Below are 21,458 nucleotides of genomic sequence, written 5' to 3' on the forward strand. Positions count from 1 at the left end.
ATCTGGTTTAACATAGCTATTCCATACTTGCATAATGTGTAGATATACCTAATATAGAGAGCCAGAACCAGCCAAATAAAACATAATATTGCAGTCAGTGTGATCACAAGACTAAATCTGAGTGAAATCGAATCTGTGTGACTATCATTGACATGCTGGAGACTCTAAAGGCATAATGTGTCTACCTCAAAATTACATATTTGTTCTGTCCCCATGAGTCATTACAAGCCAATTTACAACTCTCTAATTTACTTGCAATCCTCCTTTTGACCATAAAACTGCTTGCAAGTCTGGAAATCCAGATGAAGTACATTTTACACAGAGTGTTCAATTTGCTTGCAGACAGTGGTAAATAACAGCTCTATATTGTTGCCACGGATACTTGTGATTGGAAAGTATATCATTTTTTGGCAGGATGCAACACATAATCATCCCTACACCTACACCTTCGGAAGGCTTGCAGTCAGGGAAGTGTATTTTATTTGCAGAGAGGTCACTGTGTGTATCTACGACTTAATATTGCTCTGTTACAGGTCGCCACAGTCTTGGTGGCATATTATATGTTGTGAAAATCTGAAGAAGAAGAAACAAATATAGGGAGAGAAGTTCCTGGTTCGACTGTCTTGGAGTAAACATCTGGCAATAATGCGGCAGAGATAAAATGCGGAGGACAAAATTTCTTGGCCGACGGAATGGGAATGTCTTCAGTCTGCCGCCGACAGCTTGGAGAGAAGAATCTCGTTTTTCCTGCATTCCTGCAAAACAAGGAGGAAAAGGAAAAGCATGCTAAAAAATAGGGAATTCAAATGATAGTATGAATCAAGGGCTATACAACAAATCGCTTTCATCTTTCTCTTCCAAGAGAGGTGTTGGGGAAACCCCACGTGAGAAGAGCAAGATCAAGTACATACAGTCTATGTTATGTTATTGAATATGCAGTAATGTTAGTGAATGTGGACACTTCTGTCAGTTAGCCCAAATACTCTTACATGGCAGTCAACCAATCAGAAAGGGATTTTGCGACACATTTCACCCTTTTTGTGCTTTGAGTGCAGATTGGCACGGAAAACAGTGATGTAGTGACTTTACCTCCTGAAACTCCTTGACCGTCTTGAAGTACAATCTCTGCTTCTCCACCAGGTCAAGGAAAGTGTCGTTGTTTTGGTCTCTCTTCATCTTCTCCTCCTGCTTCTTCTTCTCAACCTGACAGACAGATGGTGGATATTCACAGGAAGAAGATACATTTGAATCTTGTTATAGTGGCTGCATATAACAAAATCCTCTTTTAAAATAGAAAGGTGATTTTGTAGGTCCTAATTGTATGGTTCCTTGACGATAATGAGGAACCAGGGCCCTGTTTTATGAAGAGTTACATATAATTATGTGACCCGCTACAACAAAAGGATCCTAAAGTCGCTGACGGCTGAGCCGAGAAAATCGAGTTTGAAGTCACATCATCAAAATTGGTCAAAACAATCAGATTTCTGTTTTTGGCATAATTTTGTAGTCTAATGTTTTGTCTATCATCTGCCGAAATTTTGAAGCTAAATGATTAAAGAAAAGGCAAGAAATCAGTGTTTTTCTGGCCCATGATTTTCCGACTTTCAACATTACGGAAATATGTCCGAAGATTTGGATTTAGCGCCGCAGCTAGACTCCACCCCTAGCAACGAGGGAGTGATCTTATTGGTCAGTGCAAGGCATCCTGATTACCGATTGGTCATGCGTAGACCGCTGGCGCTAAGCTTGAATGAACATCGCGGAGGTCGCTAGGAGCATGCCTTCTATTGTCAAGTGATAAGAACTGTCTTGCCTCCCCTTGATCATGATAGCGTAAGAAGGAAAAGTTTGAAGACATTTTTCTCGAAACTCTGATTTCCTCGACCACTTGACATGCGCTAATAAAATCATTGATATCTCCGCAACCGAGTGCTTTTATGAGTTGTGCTATGTATGAAATTAAAGTAGAAGAGTAAGGGAATAATGTCATGCCATTTTTAGAAAATTGTCCTCCCCCAACTTTTGGATCCTTTTGTTGTAGCGGGTCACATATAATTGATTATATAGTTGATTTCTATCATAAGTCTATGGCAGCCTGTGTGGTAAGGAAATTTGTAATTGATTATATCTTTTGATAAAACGGGGTCCTGATATAACAAGGTACACTGTACTCAAAGTGTCTTCGTTACAACAAAGTTCCCCTGTATACATCTATCAAACATTGACTCATCTTTTCTTTCATTTTCTTGCATGAGATGTGAGGGAATGCCAAGTGTGCCCACATAATGATTACAAAAATTCATATCATACAGAAATTTCACATTAATGAGTAAACCACAAACTGCTTACATATGCGTTTTACTTTCATTCTCTGAATGGGTATGGAACACTAGCAAACATTTGAGTATTGCAAATGATGCCCTACATAACTTGAAGTCACGCACTTCAAATGGATTTGCAAAATCTTTTTGTGGTGTTGAGTAGACTAGAATGCAGATTAACATGTACATTGGTCTTGTTTTAAACTAGCTATCCATCACTTTCTATTCCTTGAGAATTCTGTGACTTTTAATCGGCAGAATTGGAGATTAAAATAACTGAACAAATGAGGAATGTAAATGAGTTTTCGTGGTGTACACCACCGACGCATTGTGAGAAATATGTGGCACAACCGCTGTGTTGGGGCTTGTCACTGTCCACCCTTACCTTGGCAAAGTTCTGCTTGACGCCCGCCACTATCTGCTCAAACTGCTTCAGGAACTGATCTTTTCCAGCCGAGGAGGACATGGCTCTGTGAAATGAAAAAATAAATAAATAAAAACTAGAAATGTCGCTACGGCGACTGGTGTATGCCTCCGCCATAATGCATGGTTCTCCTAATAGGTCTATAGTACAATGTCTTGACAATGTGTGATGACAGTTTCACACAATTGGCAAAATATTAAAATGACAGGTTTGCCGCAAATGTGCTGAATGTTCACTTTCCTAGAACTAGGTTCAATTGGATGAATGATTAAAACGTCAGAGTGCAGGTATTTGGGGGAACTGATGATTTTTACTTGACTTTTGACCCTTTCATAAGTTTATGCATTGAGTAATTTTCAAGGTATTGAGAAAAAATATAATTTCAGTATCAAATGGTAAAATAGTATTATCTAAACCTGGCCTTTGACCTTTGACCTCACAGTTCCAAAGAGAATCACTGTTAGGTAGAACATGCATAAATATGTAAGTTTCATGATAATACCTTGAGTTACTTTTGAGATATGGAGGAAGAAGTGCAATTTAGCACTTTCACTTGACCTTTGACCTTTTGACCTTTGACCTTTTGGCAAGAAACTTCCCACAGAATATATATTGGGTTATACATGCATACATCAAGTTTAAAAAAAAAAATCCTTCAGGCATTGCATAAATATAAGGAAAGTAGTGATATTTTGAGGAATTGACCTTGACCTTTGACCCCCTGACCTTTGACCCATGACCCCCAACTTCCCTAGATAATCACTGCCCATCGGTACATGCATATATACTAAGTTCCATGAAGATACCTTGAACCATTTGCGAGATATGGAGAAAAACATGAAATTTCAACCTTTTTTTCCACAAAATAAGCTGTGACCTTTGACCTTTGACCCCATGACCCTAAAATCCAAACAAAGTATCATCCCCCAAGGATATACCCTCATACCAAGTTTAAACCACCTCACGGTTCTTGAGATATCGACAAAAACAGAACGGGACGGACGGACGGACGACCCGAAAACATAATGCCTCCGGCCACTTCGTTGGCGGAGGCATAAAAATGAGGAGCTACATTGTGGGGTCTATAAGAGCAAAGAAGCAAGCAGCTAATCCTTTGAGTGCCAAGGCACTTAGCTTAACTTGCCAAGGTCTTTCATCTGCATTCAAAGATCCAACCAAACTTGATCATGACCTCATTGTAAAGTTAGCAAGCCCACTCAGGTGTGGCAATGTGCCTCAGTCCAACAGGAAGGCCATGGTGACACAATAGGGATTAGGAGGATTAGGTAATCTGTAGTCATTGACAATCAGTGTCCAGGCAATATCTGAGCCAATCGGCCATGAAATCACACTGCTGTGCGTGCCAATAGGGAACCAAGCACGCTAACCCTCTCTGTACCAGGAACTTCCCGGACAGTGTGTTGTAATGATACAGGGTTTTCTAAAAGCACTCAAAGAGTTAAACAGGACTCACTTTTCAAAGTTATCATAGATGGAGTTGAGCAGGGAGACCTCCTTCTCTAGGTACAGCTTGGTGTCATCCAGGGTGTTGTACAAGGTGTAGAACTGCTTCGTCTCTCGGTGGGTGCTGGCAACTGGACATATTGAAAAATTCAAAATTTACAATGATGCAAATGTAATGTCTCCCACACATCATCATGCATGTGGTTAGCTGCTTAACCCATTCCATACAAGATTATTGAACTTGCATAGACTTTGCGCACAACCCATCATGTTGCCATGAGAAATGAGTTAACTGTGTCTAACGACTAGCAAAAGAATTTAGCAGAATTAAAAAGAGAACAATGCACATTCAGTGACATCCAAGAGACACAAGACCAGTCTGGGAGGTACTCTCAATGCTGATGGACATAATGTTCTGGGATGTTCACTTTCTGACATTTTACTTTGCTCATTTTCCGACCCAAACCAAGGTAAAACATCTACACACACAGTATGAACAAACACAGAGTGTGGATTCTACACCCTTTGCTTACTCTTTTTTTTTTTTTTTTGATAATTGTTTCTCTATTTTCTTTCTTTCTTTCTTTTTACACAGGAATGTCACTCACTCTGTCTCGTTTCATATCATCAATATCTATCATGATAATCATCATAAAATCAATAATCGTAGTCATCAGTGTCTTTTACCATGAAAAATATGTACAGTTGTACCTCAAAAAATGTTATCAGGTTACAATTAATCAAAATATGATTTAATGATAACATGTAATAATCCCATCGCATTCAAATGCATCATATTGATAAGATTCATTTTGATTTTCTTTGCTGTAAAGTTATTCATTTTCAAATAATCAATTCATGATGTGCAGTCTTTGATGAGAGAAATGTTATGAGGCTTCACCAATACCTTGATTATACAGCTCAACAAATCTCTTCTGGTACTGTGTCAGCTCTGCCCTTGTTGGAACCTTGTCAATTTTCCTCTGGAGCTGTGAGATCTCTCTGTTTTTACGGGCCTGACAGAGATAAAGAAGGAGAGAGAAGAGAGCTTCATCAACATATACTTACTTGAACTATCAGTTTTTGACTGTGCAAAAACATGACAACAACAACAAAAACCCAAAACTGTATTGAAGAGCAGGTGTAGATTGAAAACCTGTTTCATGACTCACTTTGAATGAGTGTTAGACACAGCTATAAGATGTCATCACTAACGCTACCAATCAAGTTCTGTGCGGATAGCAACAATGGACATTGCCCCATCAGTTCAAAATAATGTACATGAATAGCAACAAGCGTTGAAGATCATTTGTAAAACATGATAGAACTTGCCCCCTTGTTTGATGCATTTTCCAAATTATGATTTTGTGAATACAGTGTACATCCATGCTAGAGATTCCCCTGGTTGAGTCGGTTCACTAGTCACAGCAAAATAATGACATGAATGATGTGGGTTTGCTTTAATAACTTACTATACAGCCAAATACTGGGAGAGAGGGAATTCCACTAGTGGCACTAGAATTGTGAATTTGACTCTGACTCAAGTCCATAGAAAGGTATGCATAGGCTCAGGGACACTTACAAGGAGAAGCCGAATCTTCTGAAGTTTCTCCTTATCGGCCTCATACTGCTTGGCGATGAGCTGGTCCCTCTCTGAGAGCTGCGTCTCCCCGCCTCCAGCCTCCTGGAGCTCCGCTATGCTCTGCTTCAATCTCTGCATCTCTTCCTGCGGAGTGGGAGCACAAAATCAGGCATCCATACTTCGAGATTTGTTTCAATTATGATTAAAACCAAATATATTTAAGAGGTGTGTTGCCAATGGACGATTTTTACATTTCAACATAGTGTGAGCCTATATGCATGAACTTCTCAAAGAACTCTTTCAAGTGCCTATAGAGCATGTCCTCCAAAAAAATTACAATCAGATTTTCGCACTGATGACACCCAATATGATTAAACCATCTAAATGCTACTTCAGTATCATAAAATATAACATCAATTACATCATATCTCTATTTTGCAGAAAACCCCATTCTATTTGGTTAAGCGGTCACAGAGAAATGTGGATTGTTGTAAACCATGTCATGAGCCTGATTCTTCCAAGTTTTTTTTTTTTTTTTCAATTCAATTCAATTTTATTCCACATGCTAAAAAGTATACAAAAAATACAAGTACATGTACATGGACATAACATATATTGCATATTAGGTTTACATAAAAAACAAAAGGAATGATGCAAACAGCTATAATTAGCATGCGTGGGAATCAGAAAAGACCATATAGGACTTATCAAGGCCGATTCCCTTACAAATGAGGCTACAAATTGCAATCAAAGATATACATTTTTAGAATGAATCTATACCATTAGAAATTATACACAAAATTGCAAAAAGGACAAAATACACACAAAAGACAAAACAAAACAAAGCAAGAAGGCAAATATCCCAATAATTATTCAGCTGCACTTTGGATTAAAAACATTCTATATCTACGTTTAAAAGATGATAATGTAGGACATTCTTTGATAATAGCAGGTAATTCATTCCAGGACTTAGCTCCAATATATCTAATTGTAGTCTTTGAAAATTTATATTGCAAAAAAGGTAAACATATGTTATTAGCACATCTTGTGTTATAACTATGGACTGCACTATTTTGAACAAATAAGTTATGGAAGGTTACAGGTAAAACACCTCTAAAATATGAAAACATAAATATGGCCACTTGTAATTGCACTATTTGATCAATTTTTAAAACTTTCATTTTCTTGAATAATGTTGCAGTGTGCTCAAAAGGGCTTACGTCACAGACTATTCTTATTGGACGCTTTTGTAATAATAACACACGGTTTAATAAGTACAATGAAGTGTGACCCCATACTATTGCACAATAAGTTAAGTGGGGGGAAATCATTGTGTGATATATGGTTAAGTGCATATTAATGTGTGAACACAATAGAACTTGGACGGAAGAGATTCCTGACATGCTCTACAAAACTCCTCATTTCTCTTTGACCACTGAAACAAATCAAATGGGGTTTTCTGTAAGATGTGGACAATGAGTTATAGTTTCATACCCTGACATTGTATTTGGATTGATTCACTATTTTGAAAGTTATCGTTAATGAGGGTACCATTGTAATTTTTTTTTTTTTTTGGGGGGGGGGGGACATATGGTATAGTTACAAAGGTAGTGCAAAGTTACCTACCTCTGGTTGAACAGATTTATTCATGAATCAAATGACACAAGACTAATCTAACACCAATCTTTTTGTATACAACCAGTATGATCTTTGGGTACATAAGACAGTAATGCAACAGTGATTATACAAAGGGAAGATTACAAATGTGATTTTTTTTTTTATGGATAAACATACACTCATGAAAAAGAAAAAAGAAAAAAAATCTTTACCATACCACTTTCACCCTTTTTCATTTATTGAAACAAAATTTCTTTCCCTCACCTTACAGTGTGCTCTGAATTCTTGTTCTTGTTTCTTCAAACTTTCATTCATTGCAACCAGACCACGTAGCTCTGCCAGTACTCTGCATACACACAAACAAATAGTATCAAACATAAAAATTTTGTATGAGTAACTTCATACCATCATTTCACTTGTGGATATACATGTACAATGCACACAATTCTGACTTTTGATCATAACAGATGATTAATTTCTGAGAACAAAACTTTGATAACTTCACAACAATTATGTTTGCTTTTATTGTTACTTCACTGGTGATCGTTCATCTTCAAATTTTGCCCCTAAAACCATGGAATTGTTTCCCAGCAATAGTAAGTTCCCACAAATAGCTTACAAAAGCTCCTGACACACAATCTTTTTCATTAACTTACCCAAATTTCTATTATCTAGTAAACTTTAAGTGCAATTCTATCATTATCAAACGTATGGTAGTGTACTGGTAAAACTTATTATGCAAAGGTGTGTTGCACAGCGTGTTAAAGCTCCAGAAATTTAAACTTTCACCTGATGTAATGGTACAACTGCAATTCATAAAATACTACTCTCATAATAAGCTATGTCACATTGATTTGCATTTTTCCTCAGGAATAAGCAAGCTTGTCCTAGGTAAGCCGAGTATAGGGCTCGAAAATTAAATTGCTACCTTTTAATATGTAATGGTATACCAGTTTTGATTTGTCATTTAATTTTTCTATGAGTGCCATAAGGGAAGAGTAAGGATATGCTTGTTAGGCTTGGTAAAATATAGAAAGACATATTTTCCTTCTTTTTTCCCTATCAATCTCACGTTTTGTTTTCTCCACCGAGTTCATCCAGCTTTGCCATCTCCTGGTCGATTCGCGCTGAGTACTCCTCAACCTCCTGAAGCCTCTGCTGAGATGTGTTGTATTCCTGCTGCTGTGTCTCCACGGTAACCCGAGACTGTCAGAGAGAAAAATAAAACAACCATACAAACCAAACAAATATTATACACATACAAATCACACATACTAATATCTGCTATATGCATGCCGTCAATCCCTCGTTTGAGGCGAGTCCCCAACTGGTGTTACCCAAAGTGGGGTGCGTATATTTGTCGTTTGGGAGTTGGGAGTCGAAGTACTTGTCCATTGCAAATAAGCATTCTGCTCAGGCGTGACAAACCTGGAGGCCAAGCCAGGGTTTGATGACTCCAGCAGCTGTCGTATTACGTAAGAGCATGATAAGGATATCTGCCTGTGGCAGACCATTCAAAGTGAACTCAATTTTCTCTATCCTTTTTAAAGTTTTCAATTTTATATTCTATTGAGAAATTCTATGGTCATCCATTTTACATTTCGAACGAAAAAAATTGACCCGTAAATAACGAAAATACAGGAATAAGAAGGAGAGCATTGCCAGTTTGCCGGTCCTATTTGGCAGTGAGTTACAACGGGGAGGTGAGACTACTCCCTGGTTACAATCAGCCTGCTGACTGGATCGTTGAGAAAGCAGCTGTCGTATTACGTAAGAGCATGATAAGGATATCTGCCTGTGGCAGACCATTCAAAGTGAACTCAATTTTCTCTATCCTTTCTAAAGTTTTCAATTTTATATTCTATTGAGAAATTCTATGGTCATCCATTTTACATTTCGAACGAAAAAAATTGACCCGTAAATAACGAAAATACAGGAATAAGAAGGAGAGCATTGCCAGTTTGCCGGTGCTGACAATGTGCTATTTGGCAGTGAGTTACAACGGGTGAGACTACCTCCCTGGTGACAATCAGCCTGCTGACTGGATCATTGAGAAAGCAGCTGTCGTATTACGTAAGAGCATGATAAGGATATCTGCCTGTGGCAGACCATTCAAAGTGAACTCAATTTTCTCTATCCTTTCTAAAGTTTTCAATTTTATATTCTATTGAGAAATTCTATGGTCATCCATTTTACATTTCGAACGAAAAAAATTGACCCGTAAATAACGAAAATACAGGAATAAGAAGGAGAGCATTGCCAGTTTGCCGGTGCTGACAATGTGCTATTTGGCAGTGAGTTACAACGGGGAGGTGAGACTACCTCCCTGGTTACAATCAGCCTGCTGACTGGATCATTGAGAAAGAGAGAGAGAGGGAGAGAGAGAGAGAGAGAGAGGGAGGGAGAGGGGGGAGAGATGGGGGAGGGAGAAGGGGAGAGCAAAATGGAATGACAATAGTTCCGGTCACTACAGTACAGGCATGCTCTGTCTGCATACGCTGAATGTCTACACTCACACACACACACGTACACACACACACGCACCATGGAGCTACATGGCCCATGCCAAAACCAAAACAATCTCCTCCTCTCGCGGTGCCCCCCCCCCCCCCCCCCCTCCTGTGGCGCTGTGGCGATGACTGATGCTTAGATTAGGCCAGGGTCAAGAAACAGCTAGGTGTTTTATATCTTTGATTTTAAGTCATTGATTGCCAAGATATGCACTGGCATTATTTACTGGGGTGTAGCCTCTTCAAACGAGAGATTTGCGTCATGTGTACTAATGAAATTTGATATTTTCCATTCACTTTTTCTGAGCTTAGGATTTGGTATGGGTACAAAAAATAGATTCAAAACTTTAGATCAAAGTGCAGTAGCTTCTAGCAGTGAGAAATTAGGATACTCTGGGATTGCCTTGTTTTCTTTGTAATTTGTTTGCTTTATTCGAGTGTCTGCGGCGTCAAAGCAAAACTTACTCTGCTCTACAAATGCCGTTGCTTTTTGATTACATGACTTCTATGTTGTGAAGTGTTAACCTTTGAGCCACTTTTTGAAGCCATACCAGTAAATGTTTGAAGCTTTTCTATGGGCTTTTTATTCTGAGACAGAATACTATCAAACTGAAACTGAAAGTCAACTGTTGGAAAAGAAGGGCTATTTCTCTTCGGGCATCTTTCAGTTGCTCAACACAGAAGGTATAGAAGGCACTATAAACACCACATTCCCAAACCAACTTCTATAGATACAGCCAACAATTTGTCACGATCCTCTAAATAGTTTGATAAATAAGAAGCTTCTACTTTAAAGGGAAATTCTGGGCCAGTTAAAAGTAAGTCTAACAAGAAAAAAAGAGTGATATGTATTAAGCATAGCATCAAAAATTTGATCAAAATCACCTCAAACTTACTACAAAGTGCATACACAAAATCTTAAAATATCCAGGTTTTTTTGTTCAAACGCAATTACGCCACAGTCGCAAATCCCAATATATTTGATTGACCATTTTTTTGAAGTTATTCTGCTAGTAATAACATTATGGTTGACACTTTTATAGCAAAAAAAAAAAATTCATCACTTTTTTTTTAACGAAATCGATGGGAAATTGTGAGGTGATGCCACCATCAGCCCATTCATATTGCAGATTCAAATCGACTTATCAAGAAGCATTTGGCAAAAATTAGCAGAACTTCACAATCTTACAGAACTTCTCTAATTTTCTTCCATTTTTTGATCAAATTTTCACTGTTGTGTTTACTAGATTTTCCTCTATTCTTATACAGACTAACTTTTAACAGGCATAGTAATTGCCTGTAACTAAAAAAAGGAGTTAGTCAGGTGCTTTTAAAGTACTTGATGACTTTCTCGAGTTTACCTCTTCCACTTTCTTCTGAACGGTGGTTATCTGTTTCTGGAGTGAGCCGATAATTCTCTGGTGCTGCTGGGCCCCACTCATCCTCTCTGGTTTCTCCTCCAGCTGCTGCAGTTCCGATTTCTGAGGTACAGAGATGCAAAACCCAGACGTCAAACCCTAGATAGCTAAGAGTAAGGCTCCCTCGAGTGGGCTTTGCCAGGAACAGAGGAAGCTGTTTTTGATTGTTGTTGTTGTTGTTGGTTTTTTTTTGTGTGTGTGATGATTTAATGATGGGGAGATGAAACTGTGCGGGGTAGATTGTATTTTGTGTGTCTACTCCAAACACATAATCGTGACATTGCATGCCACATGGATATTCACTTTCAGAAGATTGTAGCCGACGGCGGACTGTACACAAAGTGTCTCCTTTTATCAATGTTTTATGATCAGTATTTCAATTTACAGACACAAATATACTGTACCTTTCTACAACTAAATTCATGACTGAAAAATATCCGTTTTCCCCCTCCTCACCAGCCCCTCCCCATCCATATCTGTAATCTTCATATTTAATAGATGGCAATAATACTAGATGTTACAGGTTTACAGTACAAACACATCACATCTGCCTTCGTTACGAAAAGACAAAGTTTGTACAATGATATCACCCCTGCTTCCCTAAAACAGACGACATGGACACTGCGTCCGACACTTTCCAGCTTACCTTGTCTGCATACTCCGATGCCAGCTGTCCAATCACATCCGATTGCAAGCCGACAATGCTCCCCACCATGCTGGCTGTCACTTTACCCTGGAAAGAATCACAAAACCATGAGCTAACTAGATATATCGCTACGGCTACTGATATGCCTCCGCCATAATGCATGGTTCTCCTAATAGGTCTATAGTACAATGTCTTGACAATGTGTGATGACAGTTTCACACAATTGGCAAAATATTAAAATGACAGGTTTGACACAAATGTGCTGAATGTTCACTTTCCTAGAACTAGGTTCAATTGGATGAATGATTAAAATGTCAGAGTGCAGGTATTTGGGGAACTGATGATTTTTACTTGACATTTGACCCTTTTATAAGTTTATGCATTGAGTAATTTTCAAGGTATTGAGAAAAAGTATAATTTCAGTATTAAATGCGAAAATAGCATTATCTAAACCCGGCCTTTGACCTTTGACCTCACAGTTCCAAAGAGAATCACTGTTAGGTTGAACATGCATAAATATGTAAGTTTCATGATGATACCTTGAGTTACTTTCGAGATATGGAGGAAAAAGTGCAATTTAGCACTTTCACTTGACCTTTACCTTTTGACCTTTGACCTTTTGGCAAGAAACTTCCCCAAAAATATATATTGGGTAATACATGCCATACATCAAGTTAAAGAAAAAAAAAATTCAGGCATATTGCATTTTAAGGAAAGTAGTGATATTTTGAGGAGTTGATCTTGACCTTTGACCCCCTGACCTTTGACCCATGACCCCCAACTTCCCTAGATAATCACTGCCCATCGGTACAAGCATATATACTAAGTTCCATGAAGATACCTTGAACCATTTGCGAGATATGGAGAAAAACATGAAATTTCTTTTTTTTTCCACAAAATAACCTGTGACCTTTGACCTTTGACCCTGTGACCCTAAAATCCACACAAAGTATTATCCCCCAAGGATATACCCTCATACCAAGTTTGATGTAAAACCACCACACGGTTCTTGAGATATCGACAAAAACAAAACGGAACGGACGGACGGACGGACGGACGGACGGACGACCCGAAAACATAATGCCTCCGGCCACTTCGTTGCGGAGGCATAAAAAAACAAGCAAACAAACAAACCATAAAAAACATCAAAACTCCATCCCACAGACTTCACATCTAAAGCACAACCTGCAAATCCTTTGCCATCATGAACAATAAATTGGTTAGTGATGATATCCATTGATTATACACATATTTGTGTTATCACAATGAAATTATGTATTTTTGCAACTATGGGTAACATAATGCTATCATTACCTTTCAGTATATTCAGTGTGATGATCACGTACTGTTACTGTTTGAAAATTGCATTGGTGACAAAATTGTTTCCGTAAAAAAAGTAGTCATTATTTTTCAGTCTTTTCTTCTAAGATGAAATGGGAAAATGTACTATAAATTATGGATCCTGAGTGAGATATTTAAGTCCCACTCGCATTTCCTTGAGAATAGGAAAGACATCTTACGGTAACATTTCACACGAAGGGACAAATTTACATTGTAGATGTCACACTGCAGCCATGTATTGGATGATAAAACCTAAATAAACACATTTTAATACAATTGTACATTTAATTCATTGCAACTAATTGACAAACTGCTTTTCATGATCATCGACGTAAATGATTACTGATTATTCAGTGTTCTAGGAGTAGACATGATGAAAATGAAGGGCAATTTGTCAATCAGTTGAAATGAATATAATTGGTCAAATGAAAGATAATTTTTTTTAACTCTTCCACATGAAACTCTCGTAAGGGACAGCAAAACATTATAATAAGAACTTCACATCACATGTGGTTAACCAGTTGAGGATGAACTGATTTCACTCTAGCACACATTTCCCATAGACACCTGCCCGAGTATACTCGGGAGTAGTCTTAAATTGGTTAAAGGGGAATTAACCCCCAAATACATGTTGATTGAGTGAATGGGGCAATAATACATCAGTGAAAGTTTGAGGAAAATCTGACAATCCGTTCAAAAGTTATGAATTTTTGAAGCTTTGGTGATGAGACCGCTGGACCAGGAGACTACTACGGATCATGACATCACATATGGACTACCATATAAAGAAATTGAACATTTTTTCACTTTTCTAGCATAATGAAAGAGCACTAGACTTACCTCTTTCAGAAAGCAGGGGGAATAATATTACCCTTGACATATGTCAGTAAGAAGTCCAGGGAATGTATACTTTCATATGAAATTATATTTTGCGGAATTTTCTTTATACTTTCATTATATCGCAGTACATATGTGATGTCATGATTGGTAGTAGTCTTCTGATCCAGCGGTCTCGTCGGACAATCCGTTCAAAAATTCATATTTTTTGAACGGATTGTCTGATTTTCCTCTAATTTTTACCGATGTGTTCGACAACATTGCTGTATTCACTCAATCCACATGTATATTTGGGGTTAATTCCCTTTTAATTGGGATACAACAGGTTTAGCAAGAATGAGGTTCACTCCCCGTGATGCCCTACCTCTTCCACCTGCATGGCAGCCATGCCCTTCATCAGGGCTTGGATCCTCCTCTCCTCTTGCAACCTCTCCTCCTCCGCATCCTTGGCCTTGTCCGGCTGGGACGCGGGCGATAGTCCCGCGGCCACCGCCTTCCTCTTCGGGTCCTTCTCTGCCTCCTTCTCGTTCTGACTGCTGCCCCCCATGCCGTATCGCCTATTCGGTGCGAAGAGAGAGATCGTAATAACAAACCTTATGTTTCGGATACAAAGTGTGTCTGGTAGTAGTTTAGGTTCTTTGCAAATTCAGTTTCAATTCAATTCAATTCAGATTTATTCAACACCCCTTAGTAGTTTATTTGTAAATGCAATGAGTGCATGAGTAATACTGTGACCTTTTCTAAACTGAATCGATCATCAGACAAAACATTGTGATTATCAATGAAAGATATCAATCTATCACAAACAATTTTCCCTCAAGAGTTTCTAAAAAGACATAGAACAGAGACAGGCCTGTAATTATTGAGTAGAAACCACTCTGAAAGACACACAGGTATTCCCTTTGCAATTTTCACTGCACAAAGGATAAGCAATCAGATCTATACAACCTTTAAAAACTCAAGCACAAATTTTATCAAAACCAACTCAATACTGACATTAAATTTCAAAGCAAAATCCATTATGTGACTCAGCAGTGATTCAAGTATCAATTAGACACTCCCAAAACATCTACCAATTGCATGATGGAACTTATCAAAGTCATGAAATCAGCACAATATTAGGAAAAAAAAATTGCAAAAATTGCAAAAATGTGCCAATTTCAGAGAGAATTGACTTAGATACTTTATGTTAACTTATAAACCAACTTCAAAAATAATCAGTTGGAAATGGAGTAATTTACAGGCTTTTGAAAATCTTGCAACAGAATTAGTTATGGTACAGTGTGTATTAACAAACAGGGTGCATATCAAAGGAAAGTTTTATTCTACCTTATGAAATGCTAACAATCAATGATAAAAACTACAAGATACAGCATCAACTCAGAGCAAGATGTGATTTATGGGAGTTGATAGATTATAACAGGCTTTCCTTACAATCTGTGGACACAATCTGCACCTTACCTAATCTAACAAGTCCAAATCAAGGTGCAGGACAGAATAGAGGCTTACCGGCCATACTCCAAGAGAGTTGACTGGACTCGCAGTTCTTCCTCCTTCAGCTTGTATGCATCAGCTCGCTTGTATCTTCTCTGGGCCTTGTAGGAGTTCTTGACCTCCCCTACTGCTGAAATGGAGCTGTCCTTCCTATCTTCAAAGTCCATGTCCTGGGGAAGCAACAATTGTGAAGATGGGGATGGAAAAGTGAATGAAGCACTGGAAATAAGATCATTGGTGGCTTCAGGCATTCTTGGCCACTTCTCTGTGGGGTGGATCACTTTTATCATTAGATTTTACAAAATTCTACCCCCAAAATATGGCAACATCATAGCAGGATGATTATTAGGAATAAGCTATGAGAAGAGTCATTGGTCAACAAGAAAATATATTGCAACTAATATGACAGCTGCCTGGCAACCAGGAGGTTGTGGGTTCTAATTCCACTTGAGTAAACAAGCCCATGATTTTTATCATGGCTATTACTCAAAAAAGCACTGAATAACTGGTGGGCATTTATGACAATGAAAAGCACTGTTTGATAAACAGTTGCAATAAAACAACTCGACGCAAGAATCACTAATTCCAAGAACATGAAAACTCACCAAGATTATTAAAGTAAAACTCACTTGCGTATAAAAATGCTACTATAGAAACTGTTCATATGAAAGGCAAGGATGATACAGAAATGACATTCATGTCTACTTTGCTTCTTGGTTCAAGAATCCTTTGGCAAACTGCAGATAATCTGATGGCCAAAGAGGTCAAAGGTGAAGGACTGACCTCTGGTGTCTTGTGGTTCTTGCTAAACTGTGAAATGGAGAAGGCTCTGATCTGGTCTCCCATCTCCTCCCTGGTTTCAATGGCCCTCTTCACCAACCACTGTCACAAACAGAATGATGAGCAAGTTGTACAGGAGAAGGGCATATTAAACATGATATATGTTTTCACCAACCACTGTCACAAACGGATGAAAAGGTTTTATAGAAGGAAGGTATATTTTACATGTTATATCTTCACTAACCACTGTCACAAAGGGATGGAAAAGTTTCATATGAGGAAGGTATATTTCATGTTAGATTTTTACTAACCACCGTCACAAATAGATGAAAAAGTTTCGTAAGAAAAAGGTATATTTCTCATATATATTTTCGATAACCACTGACACAAACAGAAAGTTTTGTACAAGGTATAATTTTACACATTTCTCTTTGTTTTAAAACCACTGCCATACACAGTTACAGAAATACATCTGTATGGGGAAGATTAAAATATCTCCTCATATTGTAAACCACTTTCATGAAAAGAAAAGAAATATATTGCACATTATTGCACTCATTAATGTACTATTTATTCTTTCCTGTGCCAGTTTTGCATGTACTCATCACACCTTTCATGTTCCATAACTTCAAAGTCAAGTCACCATGCACACCTAACAAAAAACGAACAGATGTTCCTTTTTTTTTTCTTTTCTTTTTTAAGAACACTTGTGGTAGGTGGGGATCTGGAGTGCAAATGGAAAATCAAACAAAAACAAACACATAGTACCTGTACAACTGGATAGATGTGGATGAAATCCAACCCCTGGATCTGATGGGGCTCAATGCGGTGGGGACATTTCATTCTTGGCAGCACTGCCACAATCTTTTCTGTCAGAGCACTGCAGGATAGTTGAAAGAATGGTCAGTGGGTAAATGGCATAGGTCTGATAAATTTGAAAATATCTTTTACAACATGTCTGCACATTCTCGTTGACAACTGTTGGACAACTACTCTGAGATATTTACTTTAAGAGGATCACATCAACAGAGTCCCCCTATACTGAATGTAAACAAAATTAAAAGCTCTGTTTTCAATATTTCAACAGCTAGAAATACCTAAGGTATCAGCACCATCAATACATCAACTTTATCCAGGCTTTTCATTTATAGATTTACATTTACAAGGTATGCGAATTTAGATGTAGTACATTGAATACACAGGTTCCCTCTTCATATGAATAAATGTAAAAAATACAAACAAAAACAAAACAAAACAAAACAAAAATCCTTGTCAGACATCACGAAATGTGTAGTTTCAGGATCTGAGGTAGTATGGAACAATCCAATACCTATAACCCATTGAGGACAAGTCCCAAATATACTCGGGCACATGTCTATAGGAAATGCATGTTGTAGCAAAATCAGCCCGTCCTCAACAGGTTAAACCTGCATTGCTTTCATGCTTCTCATCTGAAATTACTTTCATCTCAAGAAATTCATTGCAGTAATTCTTCAACAAACTCTGAGACTCTTACATTTTCTGACCAATCGTTGAGTTTTCTTGGAAGAGGAGATCCACATCGATGTCAAAGTTACATGTGGTGATGCACCACGTCATTCCACCAACAACCTGATAACAGAAGGTGAAAAGTAATAAACTTATACCCTAGGTGTGCCTTGAAGGTTGGAAGACAGCTTGCAGACTTTAGAAATCATCCAGATCTTCCCTTCCAATCATGGTTCAAGTATATGTACATGTTCTGAAAGAAACATTTTCAAAAACTTGATCATAATGCTAATTTCTATATTAATTGATCATGTATGGATGATGAAAATTTACACAAATTGTTTGGATATATATCCTTGATGAGACATACACAAAGTGTAAACATTATCATTTTTTTATAAGCATGTAATATACGTTGTATCTAAATTTAGCATTTTGTGTGTGTCACGACTGCAAATAGATATTTCCCTACAGATCCTACACCTTATTTTGATCTGAGGGTTGTTATTGTAATCTAATCTTTCAGTCTTGAAATCTGTATTTCCAGTAACATCTTTTGTCATTATAAATCTACGATGCAGCATTGGTGATTAATATAATCCATGCCCAGGTTTAGATATTGGAGCACCTTACCTTGTCAAATGGTGAGAGTCCCTTGATTCTGGCCCTGAAGTATCCCGCTGCCAGCAGCAGCTCAATGGTCTCACCAAGTTTGACATTTTGCTCCTCATCCTCCCTAGTCTCAACCTGTCAAAACCAAATCAAACAACCATTACAAAAATAGATAAACACAATGTAACATTCAATAGAGCTGACTGACCTTCTCAGGAGGGAAGCTTTCACAAATATCATTATTACTATTATTATTATTATTATTATTATTATTATTATTATTATTATTATTATTATTATCATTATTATTATTATTATTATTATTATTATCATTATCATTATCATTATTATTATTATTATTATTATTATTATTATTATTATTATTATTATTATTATTATTATTATCATTACCATCATCAACATCATCATCAAGAGCTGTAAAACATGATATATATACGGCATGAAATTTTCGCAAATTGCCACTGGCATTCAATTTCAATGCATAGACCCTAGTGTAGACAAGAATGCATTTTGATTTAGCAAATCTTGGCGCTCGCAAAATTAAAATGCATACACTAGTGAACATTCCTTGTTTTACAGTATCATGACATTAAAGGTGCATCACTTCTCAATCGATTTTTTGCCTTTCTAGTTTCTACCAAATTTTTCTTTTCTTTCTTTTTTTATTTGCCAGACAGAGTAAATTTTTTTCCTACGAAAAAATGACAAGTTTAACTTAAACAGTTAGCCCAACAAGATGCCGTGCAAAGCATGGGCTGTGTAAAATTATATAGATCTGGTTACTTCAACAGGTAGGCCTATCGATAGCATGATGTCAATTTACAATTATCAATCGTCTTGTAGGCATATTATGCCTTGTTAGCTGTGGAAAACATAGAGTCAGAGAGGTTAAATAGTTCTTCTAGTTTCGTTATCGTTAGAATCTATTCTCATCATCTAAAATTTACAGCTTAGATCTAGTTTAATTTGTAAATCGTAATTTGGTATAGCTAAAAAAAAGAAGAAGGAAAGACTTCCATATGTACCCCCCATACATACACCTATACACATTGTATGACTATGAGCTTCCTCTGCCTGAGGTCCGCATAGGCGTTAGGCAGGGCTCGACACTAACGGTGACCCGGTGGCCCAGGGCCACCAAAAATGAAAGTCGGGCCACCAAATTTCAAAAAAGGGCAAATTTGGTGGCCCGCCTCGGGCCACCAAAATGTTTTGAAAAGTATGTCAATAAATTCGTAACTTTTTGCGCCGGAAATTAGCAGTTAAATTTGTTCAAAGGATGGATGAAAAGGACTGAATGAATGCCTGAGAGTGAGCGTTGCAAGTTTGTTGAAGTTTATTTATGTGTAGATACGTCCAACTTCTTATTCTTACTATCATAAATCTTGAATATTTGACTCATTCAAAAAAAGGGACTTTTAATGTTTTTTATTGTTTTTTTTTCGGGACACCAAATTTTTCTCTCAGGCCACCAAAAATTTGAAATTTAGGATTTTGGTGGCCCCATCGGGCCACCAAACAAAAAAAGTTAATAGTGTCGAGCCATGCGTTAGGACACCGACTCCAGACCGAGATCAATGTTATCCTAACTCTAATCGTAATCCTAAGCTGAGTAAACTCTAATCCTAATCCCAAAGCCACCTAAACTCACAGTTACACTGTATTCATGTTACTTATAACGCATAGGGGCTGGGGGTACATATGGAAGTCTTGCCAAAAAGGGAAAAAGGAATCAAATTTTACATTGTGAAATCCCGTGAAATCTTATGTCCACAAAATGGTGTGGAACCCTGCGGCCTATTAAAGGCTAAGGCTAGTAGTACATACTCTAACGTTAGAGACACCTCCCTTCGGCCTCACCTCCCCCTCAAAAAACAAAAACAAAAACAAAAATCCCAGATACCCAGGATGCAGGATATACGGTAGGTTCGACTCTACCTCTACTTCTAAAGACACAACGTATGGGAAATTACATACCTATAACCTGACAAAAACCAGTCGTTGCTATGGTCACTAGGAATCTGTAGGAATTGTGAATATTAAAGATCCTGGGCCTGGAGAGGTGTGGCTGCATTGTCACAAGGACCCATTAGTACTCCCAAACACAAATATGAACACTTGGGACTATACCAATTGAGCAGACCCACTGTAGCTGTATTCTGTCCAATTCCCGAATATTACGGCACTCTCTCGAAAATTGTTCACAAAACTACACCCGTTGTACCAACCTCTACTTCGTTTCCTTCAGCATCATAGAGTGCACTCTTTTTAGAGCCACTGCGCTGTCTAGATGGTCGTCGAAATACACTCGCTGACGCCATATTCATACGAAGGATCGGCCCCTATGTCCACGGTTTTGTGTATTGCTGCTGTATGTCGCGTCGTGGAAGCTCGGACGGGTGGGTTTACCTTGCCCTTGTTCAACAGGAGGGGATCATGTGACCCAGGTCCTCACCACGGCCAAGATTCTTCCACAATACACTCCACACACACAGGAATATTAAAGGGACTGTACAGTACTGGTTGAGGTGGGGATTCATGTTTTGAACATTCTTAAGTGAGATAATGAGAAACCTCTTATGAAATATGAAAGAGCATGTAATTTTAAGAAGGATTCAAAGTTTATTGGATGAAAATTGGTTTTCAAATGGCTGAGATATCCAAAAAAGTGATAATAATAAAAGGCGACATGCCACAACTTTATTAGGATCTCTTTGTTTCACCTTGTTTTTGGATATCTCAGCCAATTCAAAACCGATTTTCATCAAATAAACTTTTGATACCCCTTAGAATTGCATGCTCTTTGACATCTCATAGAGTGGTTTCTGAATATCTCGCAAAACGTAAAAAGCTAAATCCTCACCTCGACCAGAACTGTACACACCCTTTAACATTACTGGTAC

The 21,458-nt window shown here is 37.9% G+C and overlaps 1 protein-coding gene across 1 annotated transcript; it reads right to left on the reverse strand.

The window, feature by feature from the left end:
• Positions 1-240: 240 nt before the first annotated feature.
• Positions 241-20,908, reverse strand: LOC139720170 (coiled-coil domain-containing protein 93-like). The gene is made up of 17 exons (XM_071631536.1): positions 20,784-20,908; positions 18,556-18,669; positions 17,951-18,045; positions 17,203-17,314; positions 16,438-16,536; positions 15,670-15,824; positions 14,525-14,717; positions 11,983-12,069; positions 11,280-11,399; positions 8,481-8,614; positions 7,673-7,754; positions 5,792-5,935; positions 5,117-5,225; positions 4,220-4,340; positions 2,707-2,791; positions 1,090-1,203; positions 241-755 (listed from the first exon to the last, which is right to left on the reverse strand). The coding sequence occupies exons 1-17, from the start codon at positions 20,880-20,882 to the stop codon at positions 705-707; spliced, it is 1,914 nt and encodes a 637-aa protein (XP_071487637.1). The 5' UTR covers positions 20,883-20,908; the 3' UTR covers positions 241-704.
• Between the last annotated feature and the right edge of the window lie 550 nt (positions 20,909-21,458).

Source organism: Diadema antillarum, unplaced genomic scaffold (genome assembly GCF_040938485.1).
Source record: "Diadema antillarum isolate AM-2024a unplaced genomic scaffold, OU_Dant_1.0 scf00000123, whole genome shotgun sequence".
NCBI lineage: Eukaryota > Metazoa > Echinodermata > Echinoidea > Diadematoida > Diadematidae > Diadema > Diadema antillarum.